The sequence below is a fragment of the Odocoileus virginianus genome, unplaced genomic scaffold (assembly GCF_023699985.2).
Source record: "Odocoileus virginianus isolate 20LAN1187 ecotype Illinois unplaced genomic scaffold, Ovbor_1.2 Unplaced_Contig_17, whole genome shotgun sequence".
Lineage (NCBI taxonomy): Eukaryota > Metazoa > Chordata > Mammalia > Artiodactyla > Cervidae > Odocoileus > Odocoileus virginianus.
In genome coordinates this window covers 73,306-91,493 of record NW_027224334.1, presented here as the reverse complement: position 1 = coordinate 91,493, position 18,188 = coordinate 73,306, and the positions used below count along the sequence as shown (strand labels likewise).

Here is an 18,188-nt window from a genome sequence, read left to right as displayed (position 1 = left end):
TGCTGGGAGAGGATTGGGGGCAGGAGGAGAAGGGGACGACAGAGGATGAGATGCCTGGATGGCATCACCAACTCGATGGGCATGAGTTTGAGTAAACTCTGGGAGTTGGTGATGGACAGGGAGGCCTGGTATGCTGCGATTCATGGGGCCGCAGAGTTGGACACGACTGAGCGACTGAACTGAACATTTAACTTTTGACTTTCAAGTATCACAAGTCTTCACCAAGAGATGACTGGCCCAGTCTGTGCATAGAAACACCATCTTATTCAACTCTTGGACCCGGATAAGTTGAATTCTTGGCAAAAAAATTGCCCCTGAAGCTGTCTAAAGTGAAGCAACTAGTATTGGGCCTCCTTTCCACCATTCATTCATTTTGATTTGACGTCCTTAGGAGATACCCCACCCCAACTGTTTAGAAAAGTTTAAAGAGGCAATTTCCACCTCTCAAGGGGGTTGAATGGCACATGGTTCAGACCTGGAGCTCTTCCAGGTTGTCTGAAATGTCTTAGGCAGCCATATGACAGTCATAAGTTACAGATTTTAGGGACTGCTGATAGGGGATGGGGATTTGTTTCTTTCTGTTATTTTTTAAAATTTAACTTTTGCTTTATATATGGAGTATAGTTGATTTACAATGTTATATTAGTTTCAGCAAAGGGATTATATTTATATATAATATAAAATATTATATATTTTATACATACACTCTTCAAAGGGATTCAGTTATACATACACTCTTTCTGTTAGTTTCAGAGTATCTCTGTAGCAGTAAAATTTATGACCATGGACATTTTTTAGTTATTGGATCCAGCTTTCATGCAGCTTTTCCTGTTTTGTTTTGTTTTGTTTTCCAATAGTGGCATTTGTCAGCTTTTTACAGGATTCTGTGTGAACCTTTGAAAATCTTTCCCAAAGGGAAACTATGCCATTTCTTCTAATCACTGGTAAAATGGTTTTAGAAGAGTTGGTCATTCAGCTCTGTGACTTTCCACGGCCATCCTCAGCGGTCACTTTTTGGTGGGTACCATCAGCAGTTTCAGAACACAGGGTATTCTGGAGCAACTTTGTAGCCACAGTTCTACCCGTCACAGGGAAGAGCTCCTTAAAAGAGCCCACTGCCAAATCTCCCCATCTCCTTCCAAGACAGAGGGAATTCTGCTCATGATCCAGGTGGAGTCTGAGGGAAGAGCATCCAGTAAGGCTGTTATACCCCGGGTGTTGATGCCAGGGTGCAGGATGGTCCATTAGAGCTCAGGGAAAGAAAAGGTGATCTGTATTTTCTCCTCAGGCTTGCGGTCAGTCTTCAAGCTGAAGGTGGGGCGTTTTCTATTTCTGGGTGTGAGTGCTGAGAGGATGGGCAGTGACCAGCCCCAGCAGCTATCCTCATCCAGCCTCTGCCCACCTCCATCTCCACAAAAACCTTGCATATGGCTTCATGGGAAAGATTGAGGCCAGGGGATCGCCAGCTTCATCATGGTCTGCCCCTCATACTACCAATCCCACTCCTGTGTGCCCACTCTCACCATCATCGCTCTGTTCTCAGGGGAAGGGGTAGTCTTTTTGTTGTTTAGAATCAAATGTTTTCCTTATGATCTGAATCTTCTCTGTCTACCTTCTAACAATCTTGTTTTATCAATCATTCTCTCTCTCCTGTATTTTTATGCCTGCATTCTTAAAAAATAAAAAGGAAAGAGCAAAAGCCCAACTTTATACCAACTATCCTACATCTCTTTCTATTTACAGTCAAGTTCCAAGAATCACCTATCCTAGCATCTCACCTTGCACTGACCCTTCAATCTACCATAATGAGGCTGCTGCCTTCATCTTGCCCTGTAGCTACCCTGAGACAAAGACCCTCTCCTCATCAATCCAGTGTCCCTTTTCTGGACTAGTTTTCTTGGCTGTTCTATGGCATCTAATCCTTTGACCACTCTTCTCTCCTGGAAACTCTCTTGGCCTCAATATTACCAGTTTCCCCCATCTCCATCTCTGCCTGAAGGTCCAGCCTCACTTGTGTTCTTCCTCCTTCTGTGCTACCTCTTGCATGGTGATATTTCTCAAGATTCTATATTTGTCCCTTGTATTTTGTTTTCTTTCTTTCTCTCATCTTTTGGCTGTGTGGTACAGCATGTGGGATCATAGTTTCCCAACCAGGGACTGTATCCAAGCACCCTGCATTGGCAGTGTAGAGTCTTAACTACTGGTCCACCAGAGAAGGCTTGCTCCTTGTATTTGCTGAAGTCCATCCTCTCCCCAGATGTGGCCATTCTTATCCTCTGCTTTTACTATTGTTCATATACTGATGACTCCAAAGTCCATCTTCAATTCAGACTTTGAGCTCCTCATGTTGTTTGGATGTTTCAAAGGCATCTCAAGACTCAAAATATTCAAAGCTTGTTAGCTTCTTTCCTAAGCTGCCTCCGTTTCCTGTGTCCCTCACTCAGCCTCTGAAGTCTGATTGCCAACTCTTTTGACTTACTGCTCCCATGAATAATTCACTTAAGGCAGGCACATTTAGACCCTTTGTGGTTTCAGCTCCAGTTCCTTCTCTCTGTTACCAACTTAATACCTCACAGCTTGTTATGAAAATGAAGTGACATACCACATAATTAACATGCCTAGCACCTGATAGAAATCTTAACTGAATTTAAGACCAAGAAAGCAGCCTTTCCAGGTGTTTCTGTTGTTTGGTATATTCGGACCACTGGGAGTGTCAGCACTTCCTTTTTAAAGTCATTAAAATCTATGTGGTTCACAGGCTACACGGAAATAGCAAGTCACTAAATACAGTTTGCTGACTTGAAGATTTAGGCCACTGGGAGGCTCCAGAATTGAGAAGGTTCTGACTTGGAAATCCTCAGGTGACTCCAGGCATGATTTAAGTTTCCAGTAGAAATAGTTGAAGCAGCAACCTGAAATGTATGATTTTTTTTAAAGAGCTACCACTGATTGAAAATGTTTTCTTTCTATGAAATCTCATTTTTCTGGAACCTGTGCCATGCAGACACACACTATAATTCAGGTTCTATTCTCTGTCCTGTAAACTTTTCCTCTCTGTGAGGAAAAGAGCTATTGTCAATCCAAATTTTATTCCACTGAGCATTCAATCATGTAGAAAAGTGCATTGATAAAGAGTTATTCTCTTTGGTATTCTCTAGTGTGTTGCAAATTGTCTGACCTATCACATATTTATCATGCCATGAACTTTGTTGCATTATTTTAACAGAAACCCAACTCTGTTTGCCTATGGAATATAGTACATTTATTGCCTCATGTAACAGACAGGTTTTTTTTCTCTTCAATCCATTCAGTCTTGACCCTTCCCTATGTCAGCAGTGGTGATTCTGGTCCGGCCAATGCCATGTCCCGATTGGCTTGGATCTAGGTGGCAAGATTTTAACCTGGGAAAAAGCCACTATGCCTAGGCTATAGCAGTGGAGCTGGGGCTGTGGATGACTTACCCTGAAGTAGACACATTGCCTCATAAAATGGTAGGCACCTGAATAGAAGCATGTCATTCTTTTACGAGGGGTAAGATACAGTCAGCCAACAAATGTCCATTACATGAAACATAGAGACAGAGAGAACATATAAAGGAAGTAAAGGAATTGTAGGGATATTTCTTTGGAAGAAAACGTGTATGCAGTGGCACTAGAGCTCCTAGAAGAAATAAAAAAGCGGAAGACAAAAGAAACTGAGAGAAGAAAAGCAAAACAAGATCTAACTGGGAAAGACAGAGTCTGGGTATAAGGGAGAACAGGGAATTATCCTAGGACATTTATTTCTTAACTCTTTTAGTGAAGTATTTCCAGCTGTTGATGTGCTTTGTTTAACCTCTCCTCTCTTAAGGAAACACTTGAAAAATAAAATTTTTGCTTTTTTGTGGCTATGGCTTTTTCTTTTTTTTTTTTAATTTTAGGAAAGCTATTGCTGATTGAATAAGGACCTCATGTTTCCTTCTCAGATCACAAATAGGTACCTTCTACTGACTGCATCTCTCTTCTATCTGCAGATTATTTGCCATAGCCACTGTAGGATGACCACTAGTCATGTCCAGTTAAAGTTCTGGAAGGTTCCCAGAATAAGGAAGTAAAGCAACTGGACTGATTCTTTAAGGAATATGTAACCAAGTATAAAGGAAACTCTGCTCTCTTTTTTGAAGAGAGAATCCTTTGTTATACCAAGTTTCTAGGGCTGGGAGGGCACCTTCATCAGGGACAGCTTCGGTGTTACTGAGAAGAAATGGATTAGACCCTGTAGTTGGTGGATGAGGCTGTGAACTACCACAACCACCCAGAGTTTATGGTCCCAAATGGAGAGACACTAAGCAATGAATAATATATCTTTTAGCATTTACTGTGTTACTTAACATTGAGCAGATATTGGTTAAAGTGACCTCTATGGTTATAAGATTTTAATATCATCTTTGCATGTCAAGCATCTGGTTTTCCGAATTTCTACTTTGGTCCTTCATAAACAAAGAGGAGAGGGAACTTTCCACTTATTCGTGATAGTCCATTGCAACTAAAGAGATCCAAGCTTCCAATAACTAGTGGGTGAAAGTGAGAGATTTGAGAAGACAACAAGTATATGAGCAGGCTGCTGAGAGAAATGTGTCTGATTCCCGGCAGCTTTAAATAGCTAACAGGCAACTGAGGCAGGCTTCCTCCGCAAACAGCTGGGGAACCATCTGACAATGTCATTTGAATAGCACTAAATTACCCCTCTGTCCCAAACCTTTCTTCCCTTTTGCCTTTACCAAGATGATAGAAATCTATGCATTGATCAAGGTTTTGGGTTCAGAGTGAAAGCTCTTATGAAATAAAGATATTATATAACTGTGGTTTATGCTGTGCAGTTTCCACGTTCTTTGTGTAAAGACTCAACTTCACACAAAGGCAATGAAAATATACTCGGAGCCCAGCAGGTGGTGTGCAACCTTCCTTTACTAAGAAATGTTTCTGTTTTCTTGAATCCCCACTCCGTTTGCAGAGAGATACCATTTCATGAATCTTGGATCTTCTCCCTCCTTATCTTTTATCTTTTCAATTCATCTCTTCTCTCCCTCTCCATGAACCTGGATCCTCCCCACTTATTCTGTGTGTCCAAGGTCGATTCCCTTTGACAGAAAATTCTGGACCTGTGTTACATATTACAGCAACTGAAGCCACATATAGCTATTGAACACTTACAATGTGACTAGTGTGACTGAGGAAAGGAATTTTTAATGTAGCTTAATTTTAACTAATTTAGATTTAAAAACTGAAGCTATCGAACAATGCTAACACTGTTTGATTGTTTTGGTAGGACTGCATTTCACTGTAAACTTTGAAAATTTAGCATTGAATTGACATGTGCTAAAAGTGTAAAATACACACTAGAGCTCAAAGATTTAGTATAAAAAAGAATGTAAAATATCTATAGTAATTTTTATATTAGCTAAATATTAAAACAATATTTTGATAACTAGTCTAAATAATATAAATTATTAAAATTAATGTTACCTATTTCTTTTTATTTTTTAATGTAAAGAATTTGATTAGAAAATTTATATATGTGTCTCATAATTTTATTGAATGGCACTTTCTAGATTCTCATTTTTTAGGAAGGAGCAACAATTGAATACAAACAAGCCACTCTCTTGGTTATATGGATCACCTTTCATAACATAAATTCAATGCCAAGAGAACTGTCTCCCTCTCCAGGGTGAGGAAAACAAAAAAGGATGGAGAACAAACCTCATCCTGAAGCCACTACCAGTTTCAACACTCAGCGGCACTAAGAGCATTAGAAACAGAACTGAGTCTGTATGTTAAGGTTCCTGAGACCTAGTTGAGCTCTATCACTACTGTATCATTTACATCAGCTTTAACTGTTGGTGCCACACTAACTGTAACTTTTACTTATCATTTGAGTTCTCTGCAGAGCCTAGTAGATTCTGGACTGCTATATGCTTATGGTCTGGTAAAGATTATCATTTATTTAATCCAGTACATTGTGAATTTTAAGTATGTTCTGGTCACAGTATATACTTTGTTCAATTTTTAGGTGATAAAAATGATACCAAAATTTCTAACTGAAGATAAGAAAGTATTCTCAAAGAACATTATTTATCTCTCATCTTATTTCCTGGCCTGGTCAACAGCAATATTTCATGAATTTGAAAAGGAAGGAATTTAGCTAGTACTAGCTATCTAAAAATTAAATTAATTAAAATTAAATGTTATTTTAAAATATTTCAGAGTTAGCATCCAAATAAATAGGTTGTCTTGATAATTATAAGCCAGTAGTAATTTCAGTAGGCTCAAGCTATAAGCCAAGCCAATATATGAGAAAAGTCTATAGCTATATATATTTAGTCTATATCTACAGCTTTACAAAACTATGGAAAATTGTAGCAATTGATATTGTTTCTATAAAGAATGCAATATACCATGTCTAGAAACTATCTTTATATACTGAATCTTATATCATTTCATCCATTTTTCCAATAAGAAGAGATAAATACACCAACTGTATAGGTGGTATACTTCTTTTTCATTACCTTAAGTAAATGAAATAAACAGACTCTCTTAGAGTAGACTATATAATATGTAGAACTCATGCTTGCCATCTTACAAGGAGTTATTTGTATGTGAAATCTTGTGGACTTGAGATTGAAAATGTGTGATTTACAAGCAAAGAAAAAACAGCTTTAAATCTTAGTGCCCTGCATTTCAAATTTCTGGCTGATTTATAAGCCTTTTAAATCCCATGCTTAAGAAATTCAAAATTTATATGGCTATATATATTTAGCTAATATTAACTCCTCAGCCAGCCAGCCTGTGGCATTTTGCATGCTTTTCTTCATTTTTTCCGTCTGTATTTTTTCTCATCTAGCTTTTTCAGAAATGTTATTCCTATTTCTGTCACACGGTCACCTTTTAGTCTGTCTTGCAAGAATGTAACATCGGCCGCCAAATGAACCTAGGAAAGGAAGAAAAAAAACAGGCTTATATCATTCAGCTTTTAAAAAAACTCTTAAATGTTTCTATTTTTCAGTTTGCTATACCCCATAAAGAGCTCGTTTTCCTTGTGGAATGATAAAAAAGGGCTTGTTCTGTGGATGAAGGGCCCTTCACTGTGTGTCCTCCACTGATGCTCTGGCTGCGGTCAGCTCTATGTGAGAGTATGCCAAGAGAAGGGTGGTCCAGGACAGGCTCAAATCATCCTGGCTGATTCTCCGGCAAACCCAGAATGTGGGCCCGTTTTTGCTCACAGTATAGGTCTAAAGGATGGATCCGTCTCAGGAAGAACACGAATTCCCAACTCTGAGATGGCCTTGACCCAACGTGCCTTGCCAAACAGAACTTCCAAGGATAAATGGCTTCTTAAACGAATCTTCTCCAGCTGACTTGCTATAAGTCATTCTGTCATTAGCTCAACAACATAAACATTTGTCCTAACAACATTTAGCAATCACTCATAGCTTTGAGAACTATGAAACAACACCAATTAAATAAATTATAAGTATAAAATTAAACATTGAAATTATGGACTTGAATATTTGATACCCAGGCCTTCTTTTCCACAATAAAGCATTTCTCAATCCTCAGACATTGAAGTAAACCCTTGGGGCTTACTTCTCTATTTGTTAAAATACACTCACAAAGGAGCAGCATATTGCTGACCTACCCTCAACAGAGTGCCTTTTCAGTTATTTTAAGTCACGAGAATAAATAAGATAAATTAGCAAAAGTACCTAGTAAAAGCAAATAAGTGAAAAGGCCTGGGTCTACTAATTAATACTTATTGAGTTCTATCTGACTCATTCCCCTCTCGCTAAGAATTCCTTGGTCAACCAGCTTGCCTTTGTTAAACCATAGACTTCGTTGTGCCAAATTATTTGCTATTTGAGTGCAAAAACCATACCTTTGTGATCACCCAGTAAAAGGATGTACACTGCACTTTGAAACATGGAAGTTAAATGCACTCTCATTTTTTTCTCATAAGATCTTTCTTCTATTTGTCATAATTTAACTGAAAATCAGTTAAAATAAGAAGACTACACACTGAATTAATTCAACTTCTTTGTCCCTTGAATGAAACATTTTTTGTATGCTTTTGGACATAGTTCTCCTTTTACCTGGAATACAATTTTCTCCTTACCCCAAGATCTTCACCTAACTGCTTTGTCATCTTTCAAATGTCAGCTCACAGTTTCCGTAGGAAGGCTTCCCTCTCCCAACCCCTGTCCCACCCCAGGTCCTGCCATGACCCTGAGACATTTGGCTACTATGCTGGACAAAAGACACTTGAAGGCAACAGCTGTGTCTTTTTCTTCTCTGTATGCTCAGCGCTTCACAGAGGCTGATCCCTATCTTAGTTAAATCAATGGATGATTAGGTTTGATTTGATTTAACTAAGCCTCCAGCGGCCCCCAGTGACCCCATCTCCTGTCATTCAAGTAGTTCCCCCCAAAGTCCAGCAGAATTGAGAGCGCCTGTGGTGATTAGATCACTACAGAGACCTATGTGACAAGGAAATCAGGAAGCCTCTAGCCAGCTGTGAGCAAGGCACTGAAGCCAGTGAGTGAGCCTGGAAATAGATTCCCAGCTTTAGTCAAGTCTTCAGAGACTGCAGCTCCAACCAGGGCTTGACTGCCCATGCACTGTACTTGAAAGGCTTTGAACCATGGCCGCCTAGCAAGGCCATCCCAGGTCTCTGGTCCTCAGAAACTGTGTGAGATAATAAATATTTGTTGTTTTAAGCAGCTACCTTTGGGGGTTATTAGTTAGCCAGCACTAGATAACGAATGCTATGTCATGCTTAGTCGCTCAGTCGTGTCCAACTCTTTGCGACCCCATGGACTATAGCCTGCCAGGCTCTTCTGTCCATGGGATTCTTCAGGCAAGAATACTGGAGTGGGTTGCCATGCCCTCCTCCAGGGGATCTTCCCAACCCAGGAATGAACCAGGGTCTCCTGCATTGCAGGCGGATTCTTCACTAGCTGAGCTACCAGGGAAGCCCAGATAATTACTATACACCTGGCAAAATACAGTATGTGCCTTACCATTTCCAGGGCCCCTCTGATAATCCCACAGAGTAAGTTGCAGTAGCACAGAGAAGACCGCCCCGTGGGGAGCTCTTCCACAAACTCCACCAGCGGATTCTTGTCTAGAATCAGGGAAAATTCATTTCTGCTTGCGTTGTTACACGTCACACTTGGTGTAATTCCTAAGTACATCTTGAAAGCAACCTAGCAAACAGGGGGAAAAAAATTACTAAACTTGGCCTGGAATAAATAACTATTAGTGGAGAAGGAAATGGCAGTCTACTCCAGTATTCTTGCCTGGGAAATGCCCTGGACAGAGGAGCCTGGCGGGCTACAGCCCATGGGGTCACACAAGGGTCCGATACCACTTAATGACTAAACAAAGACAACAAAGTGGCTGGGCTGCGTTGTTGTACAGAAGAAACCAAGGCAATATTGTAAAGCAGTTGTCCTCTGATTAAAGAAAAAATAAATAAAAATAAAAACCTGTTAGTAAGACACCCAAATACCGTTCCAAGCACAACTGTTAAGCTTGTGGAGCTCGTAGTCAGAAAGCCTGAAGTTCACACTCAGCTTTGAAATTTACTGACCTTACGACTTGTATAATACTTAAACTCTTTTCATTGAATCTCCTAATTAGTTTTCTTTGGAAACAGTATGGTTTATGAAACACAAAGTGAAGGCAGTATTTTTGAAAAAAAATCTTTAAAAAAAAATATTCCTTAGAAGGGTAAGAAATTAAAATATTACTCAGCAGCAGCATACTAGCATAATATCTGCCACGTGAGCCCAGCAAAGTCCTCTGAATTAGAAGGGGCCCGAGACACATGTGCCACAACAGGAAGCTGACAGAGTCGAGGATAGAGGGGGTCGAGGAAGATTAAACCCAAGAGTATGCTTTGGGAGGTGGAGGCAGTCATATCACCATGAATAACATCTCTGAGAAGGAGCAAGGGCCAGTGGTGGCAGGCACATGAGTGGATCATAAAATAGCTTTTCAAGAAAGTCCGCTGTTTTAAAGAGCTTAAAGAATTTGACAACGTAGAAATAGAGGACACCTTGGGGACTGTTTCTTTTATACCTCTAGTTTCACAAATGAGTAAACTGGGATTCGGAGAAGTAAAACGACATGGTTAGGATTACACTGTACCTTATTTCCTTGGCTTCTAGTCCAAGTGACTTTCTTGTCAACATACAGACCTGGAAACTGAGGTTTATTAATGGAAATTTGTCAGCTTGATTGTTGTTGTCTTTCAAGTGATTTCATTAATTTTCATATTAAAAGCAGTGTTTTTAATATTAAAAGCAGTGTAGAACCGAAGTGAAGACAGTTTCCTTAAATTGTACATAATTAGAAGTACTAAAAGGTTCATGATTCATTCATTCATTCAGTAGTACATGTTGAGCACTGCCTGTCTAGCATAGTGCCTGGCACACAGTGGAATTCAACAACTATTTGAAAAATGAATTATTGAATAGGCATTCACTCTGTGTTTAACATCATCTTTACACCCAGAATACAAAGTTTATTAAGATGTAGCTCCTGTTTTATAGGAGATTGCAGTTAAAAAGGTGCTATAGATATTAAATAAATAACTGCACTATTATGATAAGCTCCACAAGTACAATGTTGTATATTAGGAAGTAACCCTTGAAATATTTACAGAGGAAGAAGCTTCTACACTGTTTATGAATACTGAGCGAGTGTTTGCCAGGTAGATAAGGTCAGGTGTGTTTGTGTGTCGGGGCATGGGGTGGGGGGTATATTCCAGATAGAAGGAACATGTCAAGGGCACAGAATACCATGATGAGGTTCAGGGGAAGTTTGCATTTATCAATTTGTGGGCAATAGGGAGCCCCAAATGTGTGAGTAGGCTAGGGAGGAACTGCATTTCTATATTAGAGGGATCTCCTTCGTGTCAGCATAGAGGACGAATTTAGGGTTGAGAATGGGGGTAGGCATGAAGTCAAAGGCAGAAATACCAATTAAAAGGTTACTATGATAGTCTAAGAAAGAAATGAGGAGGACCCTTCTCACTTTGTCTTTCACTCAAAACTCAAACTCTCTCTGAACTTTTCCATATAAATTTCAAACAGCCCAAATCCTAAAATTTGATAAAATCACAGATCAGTTAAAGAGGAGGTAAATTGAAGCTTCCAGATCTTAAGTCAAAGTAGCAAAAGTTTTAAGTAACAAGAGAAAAATACCATCATGAAAGTCTAGGCTTGGAGACTTGATTTGGCTCCCAACCAATTGGCTGAAACCTGATTTCTGCTAATGTTTATTCCTTCGGATGGAAAATTCCTAAACTATTATTATCTGTAATAGTCGGAATTTCTTTCTGATTCTCAATCCAAGCCACATGGAAATAACATAAAAGTGGAGGCTATTCACTGTGAATTTACTCCTATTATCAGTGTTTTGGCTCTAGTTTCATAGTCTAACATCCACCAGTAGGAGGCATTATCTGAATACTGTTGGGAAATATTCATTCCTAGGGAATGACATTGTTTCCTTATCTGGCTGAATTCAGTCTGAGAAGGAGGACTGTTGTTTCTAATGAAGAAAGAGCTCCACCCTCGGCCACTGCCACAGCGGCTCTGCCAACAAGTAAGAGCAAAGCGTTTTCCCTCTGTGTATCTCCAACATGGATGCTTTTCAGGGGTTCTTAAAATTCATCCTCAACCAGAAAACTGTTATTGGCTACAGCTTCATGGCTCTGCTGACCGTGGGAGGTGAGCGTCTCTTTTCACTCGTGGCTTTCAAGTGTCCCTGCGGCACTGAGAATGTGATCTACGGACTGGCTTTCCTGTTCGCTCCTGCCTGGGTGTTACTGATCCTGGGATTCTTCCTGAACAACAGGTCATGGAGACTCTTCACAGGCTGCTGTGTGAATCCCAGGAAAATCTTCCCCAGGAGCCACAACTGCCGCTTCTTCTCCGTCCTCGGGCAGATCATTCTGAGTTCACTGGTGGCTCCAGTGATGTGGTTGTCAGTGGCTTTGCTCAATGGGACTTTTTATGAATGTGCAATGAGCGGGACCCAAAGTCCAAGACTCCTCGATCTGATTTGCAAAGGCAAGCCTGAAGAGTGCTGGAAAGAACTTTACAAAGTATCTTGCGGAAAAACCAGCATGACTCCCACAGACAACGAAGAACTGAAATTGTCGCTGCAAGCCCAGTCTCAGGTAAGAAGGGACACAGGTGCCTTTCCCCCACACCCCCCTGCCCCCCAGCGTGAGCCTAAAGTATTCTCTCTGTACTCCCTTCAGCCAGGGTAGAGCCTGAATCCTACCAGAACATTCTGAAACTCTGGAAATTGGAATGCAGTGCAGCATTAAGACAGTCTCAGGAAAAGCTTTTCAGAGGTTGGATGGCTAACAAAATTGCTGATTGAATTGTCTTTTCCACTTCTGAAAAGAAAATCACCTCTTGAGTTAGACATCTGTTAACACTTAAGTACTTTAAGACAATCTCTCTGGGTTGACTTTGTAAATGATGCATCACACTAACTCATTATAGAGTGTTAATGGCAGAGCTGTAATTAGAAATTACTGCCTTCTATTAATTATTTTCAAACTGGTTCTTCAGAGAAATGCACACATACATACATAGCATACATCCATTAAAATACAGCTGAACCAAATGAGCTAATACGTTTCAAAGTTGTACATCATATAATTAGTGTAGAGATTCCACTGCATGATTTCTGGCAATTGCTATCTTTATGTGTAAATATTGTTAAGATGGAAAAGAACTTCCTGTATAAAATGGGGTGTTGGCAGACTTTAAATAGCCTTCAGTGAGACAGGACCATATTCTCCAGGGAGTTTTCCTCCTACGTTCTGTGCTCTATAGCTAACATGTTCTTCTTATATTACTTCAGAGCTCAAGATTTGGGGCATTGTTTTATTTAACAGAAGGAAATTGTAGCTTTACCTAACTGATACAAGGAAGTAGCTTGTCATTCTTTCAGGGACGTGAGCACAAATCCAGATGTGAGCCTGGCCCTGGCCTCAGGAAAAGACTGAATTCCTACTTGTGAGGAGCAGGAATGACATTTCACAAATCAAAACAAGCAATAGGAGTAGATAAACAGGTCCACAGTCTGTCAGGAAGGCTATTTGTTAAAGAATAAATGCGCTGAAAATACTGAGACTCTTTTTTTTTTTTTTCAATATAGACTTGCCTTTTCAACAACGTATCAAAGCAAAAATCTTTCCCAAACTGGTTGGCAATATATTCAGACTCTCTTTATAAACTAATAAGCCTAAAAATGCTCCCCAACAAAACCTTTGTTTAATGCACAAAGCACATTTTAGACAAAAGCATGCCAGGCTGCCAAACGTCTTCCTTCTTTTGCTGAAGGAAGGTCTTAATTACAAATGCGATGATGCAATGAGTGATTTATGATTTGTGTCCTCGGGTACCAGCCCCATTCAGGTAGCAGCAGCTCCAAACACTTACCGCTGGATGAGCTTTTCCTTCTCTAAATACAGGCCTAAGGAAATCATGCCCGTCCTGCCACAGCTGAGCCTGGGTACACTGACCTGTTTACTTTTCAGAGGAATGAGAAGGACCCGGGGCTGAGTCCTTAGGAGATGATGCATAAGAGATGCGGACAAAGGGAGCTGTATCCTAGCAGGTGCTGACCGCAGTGCTTCCGACAGGCAGGAGCAGCAAACGTTCCGGACCCACAGCTGGGCATGTGGGTGGGGGTGGAAAAAGTGCCACGTCCATGGGTGGGGCAGAGGAACGAAGTCCAGCTGGGCGGCTTTCCATCCTTTGGGTAGGTAGAATAGTGGCAAGAACTCCGTCTTGGAGTTGCCTAGCCTCGGGTTTGAATCCTGATTCTACTGCTCACCAGCTATGTGACCCAAAGCTACCGTTTGACCCCTGAGAGCCCCAGTGGCCTCATAGTTGGGAGTAATAACACCTACCCTTGGAAGCACAGAGATGATGGACATAAATGGGCATCAAACTGCTGGCACACAGTAAGTATTTTAAACTGATGAGAAAAATGCCAAGGTTTGAGGGAGAAGACACATGCAGAATGGTGTATTATTGAGGGCTGGGGTGGGACCATCCATCAAGTCTAGTTAGATCCTGGGTACCATGAATTAGGGAAGAACAAGAGGGCTCAGTGCTCAGCACTCAGGTGGAAGCAAGTTGACGCTAAGGCCATGCAATGAGGGGAGGTGGGCCTGAAGCTGATCAAACAGTGAACAACTCAGCAGAATTGGTTTAGATACTAAAGTGAGATGATCTACAGGCCTACAGGAGGATGGGCTGTGTGGAAAAAGACAGAGGTAAGAGAAAAGAGGAAGATCTGATGTAAAACCAACCACAAGTGACTAAAGTAAATATAAGCACTATCACACGATGGGAGCAGTACCTCATTTCTTAATCACATCAGAAAGATACCCTAAGTAGTAATGCCTTTACATAGACATGGATACGATTGAAAAATAGCAGCTCGTGCTAATAGCTGATACTTACTGAGTCACGTGGATTTCTACATCACCTCATTTTAATCCTCTAAATTATATTCTGAGGAGGGTAATCCCTACTTTACAATTGAGGAATCAAAGGCACAGAGAATACCTATAAAAAAGTGAAAGTTGAGATTTAAACCCAACCAGTGCCAACCCAGAGCTGGCGCTCATGTGAGGTCTGAGATCCTGCACAATGACCTCCATAGTCTGAGTCAGAGTTTGGAAACCATGGGTTTCCAAATAAGCATTGGAGCTCATTTGTTGTTCTATTACGGTCAGCATGGGTTCATTTGCAGATTGTTATTTTTATGTTCAAATAGGCCCATCTGCTGAGAAATACTAAAGGGCCATTTAACTAAAATATTAAGAGAAACTTGGAAAGAGCTCTGTTAGTTGTTCACATATGAAAGTAACTCCAATTGTGAAAAATATTGGGTTGGCCAAAAAATTCATTCTGTTTTTTTTTCACATCATATCCTTTCAATGTGTTATTTTTGAGAACTGATGTCCAAAAGTTCATTTTTTTTCCCTTGGCTTTTACACAAGCTTCCAATTCTTATAGCTTCAGTTTCCTTATTGTGTTACATTTGTCTTGCTTTATAGTGAGACAGGATAGGGTAATGAGTGATGACACTTCTCTCAGGGAGGGTCTGTAAACAATGTAACGTGGGGAAAATCAGTCACTGGTCATGAATATCCACATATCAATGCCTGAAGATACTCCACTAAGGAACTAGTAATACGCTCACACACAGAATTCTTTCCTTTAAAGCTAGTACTATATGAGGGCTTGGTTCTTCCAGTTCTTGATAATCTATATTTTTGCTCATTTCCATTTGCCTGCCTTCTGGGTATTTCACTGCATACCAGCAATGGTGGGTAGGATGAACAGAGGTTAGGTAAACCTTAACTTTATTTGACTATTAAAAAAAAACCCACAAAAAACAAAGAACAAAACTTGTTAATAATTAAGATGAAGGATGTCAACAGAGGTCTGCCATTAAATTAGCCATACACTTCCCAATAACACTACCCCGTCTCCGTGAGAAGTAGCTTTGCTTTTGGTGTGCTCAATATTTCTCTATTTCTAAGATTCTAGGATGGTTCCTGATTTGTTCCGCATCGTTCTTCTCTCTGCTCACCACATGTTATGCTCGCTGCCGATCTAAAGTTAGTTACCTTCAGCTGAGTTTTTGGAAGACATATGCACAGAAGGAGAAGGAGCAGTTGGAAAACACATTCGTGGATTATGCCAAGAAGCTGAGTGAAAGAAACCTGAAATGCTTCTTGGAAAACAAGAGGCCAGATGTCTTCCCCATGCCCACCTTTGCGGCCTGGGAGGCTGCTTCGGAGCTCCATTCCTTCCACCAAAATCGGCAACACTACAGCACTCTCCACAGGGTGGTAGAGGATGGTCTGGACCTTCGCCCGGAGGATGAGGAGACCACAATGATGCTTATGGGTACCGCCCAAAACGTGCAGCTCACCCACCATCACTGACTCGCGGGGTCCAGACATCTTCCTCCCGCATCAACGGCTACCTGAGTATCTCCGCGTTTTCTTCCATTTAGTATTTCTTAATCAGACAATAACACAAAGGGAAGCAGCTTTTGAGCCATGACAAGGTATCATGTGCTCAAACTGATGCTGAGTGGCTGGCCAAAGATGGTGACAATGTGCTCTTGTATGGGTTGGGGGTTCGGGCTCGGGCTCAGGGGCTTCCGGTTCTAAGATTCGAGGGCTGACAGTGAGACTCATGCAAGAAGTTCTGCCACTATGTAAATACAGTCACGGAATCCAGGGCGGGGCAGTGGTGACTTGTGAGGGAGCATGGTCCCCTTAACAGACTTCTGTTATTAACAGACTTCCCACTTCCACACAGTGGGATCTGCGATGTAGTTGGTAGAAATCCTCGTAAATCTATCTTACTACCTTCCAAGGATGTATGAAATGCTACCATTTAAAATTCATTTCCTTGGAATCTGAAGACATCAGTTCTCAAAAATAACACATTGAAAGGATATGATGCCAAATATTCAGAGCTTTTCCCATGTTTCCACTATGCATTGAAAGTAGACCCCTGGAGTCCGAGCGAGCTGTATTATGACTCTTGTGGGCTCTAGGCACTTTTGCCTTCATGGGCTTATTTCCACACTAAAAATTGCACATGTACACATACACACAAGCACACACACACCTATACTTATGACTATTGATATAAAGGGATAAATTAATATTATATACGGCTTCCCAGGTGGCTCAGTGGTAAAGAATCTGTCTGCAATGCAGGAGACCCAGGTTCAATCCCTAGGTCAGGAAGATCCCCTGGAGAAGGAAATGGCAACCCACTCCAGTATTCTTGCTTGAGAAATCCCATGGACAGAGGAGCCTGGCAGGCTACAGTCCACAGGGTCACAAAAGAGTTGGACATGACTTAGTGACTAAACAGCAAAAACAATGTTAATATTATATGTTAGAACTTTTTTCCACCCTTAAAGTTCATTTATTCCCTTGTGACTTTATAAGAAACTAAAAACACTTTAGTGGGTTCCTACAGAATGCAAATTTTGTATTCTATTATATAATATATCCACATTAGTTTAAATATATAGATATATTAGTTCCCTCTAAATCTCTGAGTGGAATCAATATTTAAGGAAGAGGTACTGTGTTTTATGCTGTGGCTCACATCTTATACTATGGAGGGTCCTTGCCTCCTCATTGGAGAATCTTGGGGCTGAATTCCTTATTACCATGGAACACTATCCCAAATTGGGGAAAGGATCCTATAGGTTTAAGACCTGACACATATCCTTGGGAACTTGGAGGTGCAGAGTCAGATTGTATCTGTGTGTGTGTGTGTGTGTGTGTAGGTGGGAGAGTGGGAGGTAGGGGCTGTGAGGTTGCAATATTGTTTGTGTTTTAAACATGGTGTGTGACAAATGTGTAACAATTGGTTCCTTGAAAAAAAAGTGGTTATTTGAAGTGTTTTCCCATTTCTATGTTGTAATTTCAAGTTACCAAGGTGATGTCACTGAAATCTGAGTTAGGAACAGATGCTAATCATGGACAATATGAGCCAGAACTTTCTAAGAAGATTTTGTGGTGCATTTACTTTCATTCTAGCCAAACTGTCTCTGGTACAACTTGGGTGCATCTGAGTTTCACTGCAATAGGCCTAACCATGGTAGATTAAACATGGCTTAATGGTGCCAATTGAGAGAGAGTCTTTTCCTTTTTTCCTTGAATCTGCCCCCTAATGAACCAACAATATGTAGCAGAGTTGAAGCCAGGTTGCAGAACTATTCCAGCTTATGCCTTGGTCTCTGGCAATGCTTGATCTGGTAAAAACCAGCCACCATGTAAGAAATGCAATTACCTTATTGAAGAGTCCCAAGCCCTGAAGAAGGCTAAAGTAGCCAAGTCGAGAGAGACAGACAGAGGGAGACCATAGCTGGCCAGCTCCAACTATTCGAGTCATTCTAGGTTAGTTACCAGGAATCTGAGTGAAGAAGTCATCTGGACATTCCAGCTTCAGCAGAAAGACATGGAGGAGAACCAGAGAACCCAACAAACAGCCAGGAAAACGATCCCAGATCTATGGTCTGAGTGAGGTCATACCAGCCATGCAGACATCTCAGCCACACCATCTCAGACTG

The 18,188-nt window shown here is 40.8% G+C and overlaps 2 protein-coding genes across 3 annotated transcripts in view; one reads left to right on the top strand and one right to left on the bottom strand.

Annotated features, from left to right (window-relative positions):
• Positions 1–3,239: 3,239 nt before the first annotated feature.
• TRAPPC3L (trafficking protein particle complex subunit 3L) overlaps positions 3,240–18,188 on the bottom strand; it is a 64,870-nt gene continuing 49,921 nt past the window's right edge. For both annotated transcript variants that reach the window (XM_020894401.2, XM_020894402.2), the window contains 2 exons: positions 9,053–9,238; positions 3,240–6,966 (listed from right to left, as the gene is read on the bottom strand). In XM_020894401.2, the coding sequence (XP_020750060.1) occupies positions 6,847–6,966; positions 9,053–9,238 (306 nt within the window). In that variant the 3' untranslated portion in view covers positions 3,240–6,846. The remainder of the gene's footprint in view (positions 6,967–9,052; positions 9,239–18,188) is intronic.
• Positions 11,529–17,749, top strand: CALHM5 (calcium homeostasis modulator family member 5). The gene is made up of 2 exons (XM_020894397.2): positions 11,529–12,222; positions 15,622–17,749. Exons 1-2 carry the CDS (start codon positions 11,683–11,685, stop codon positions 16,027–16,029), a joined length of 948 nt encoding a protein of 315 aa, XP_020750056.2. The 5' UTR covers positions 11,529–11,682; the 3' UTR covers positions 16,030–17,749.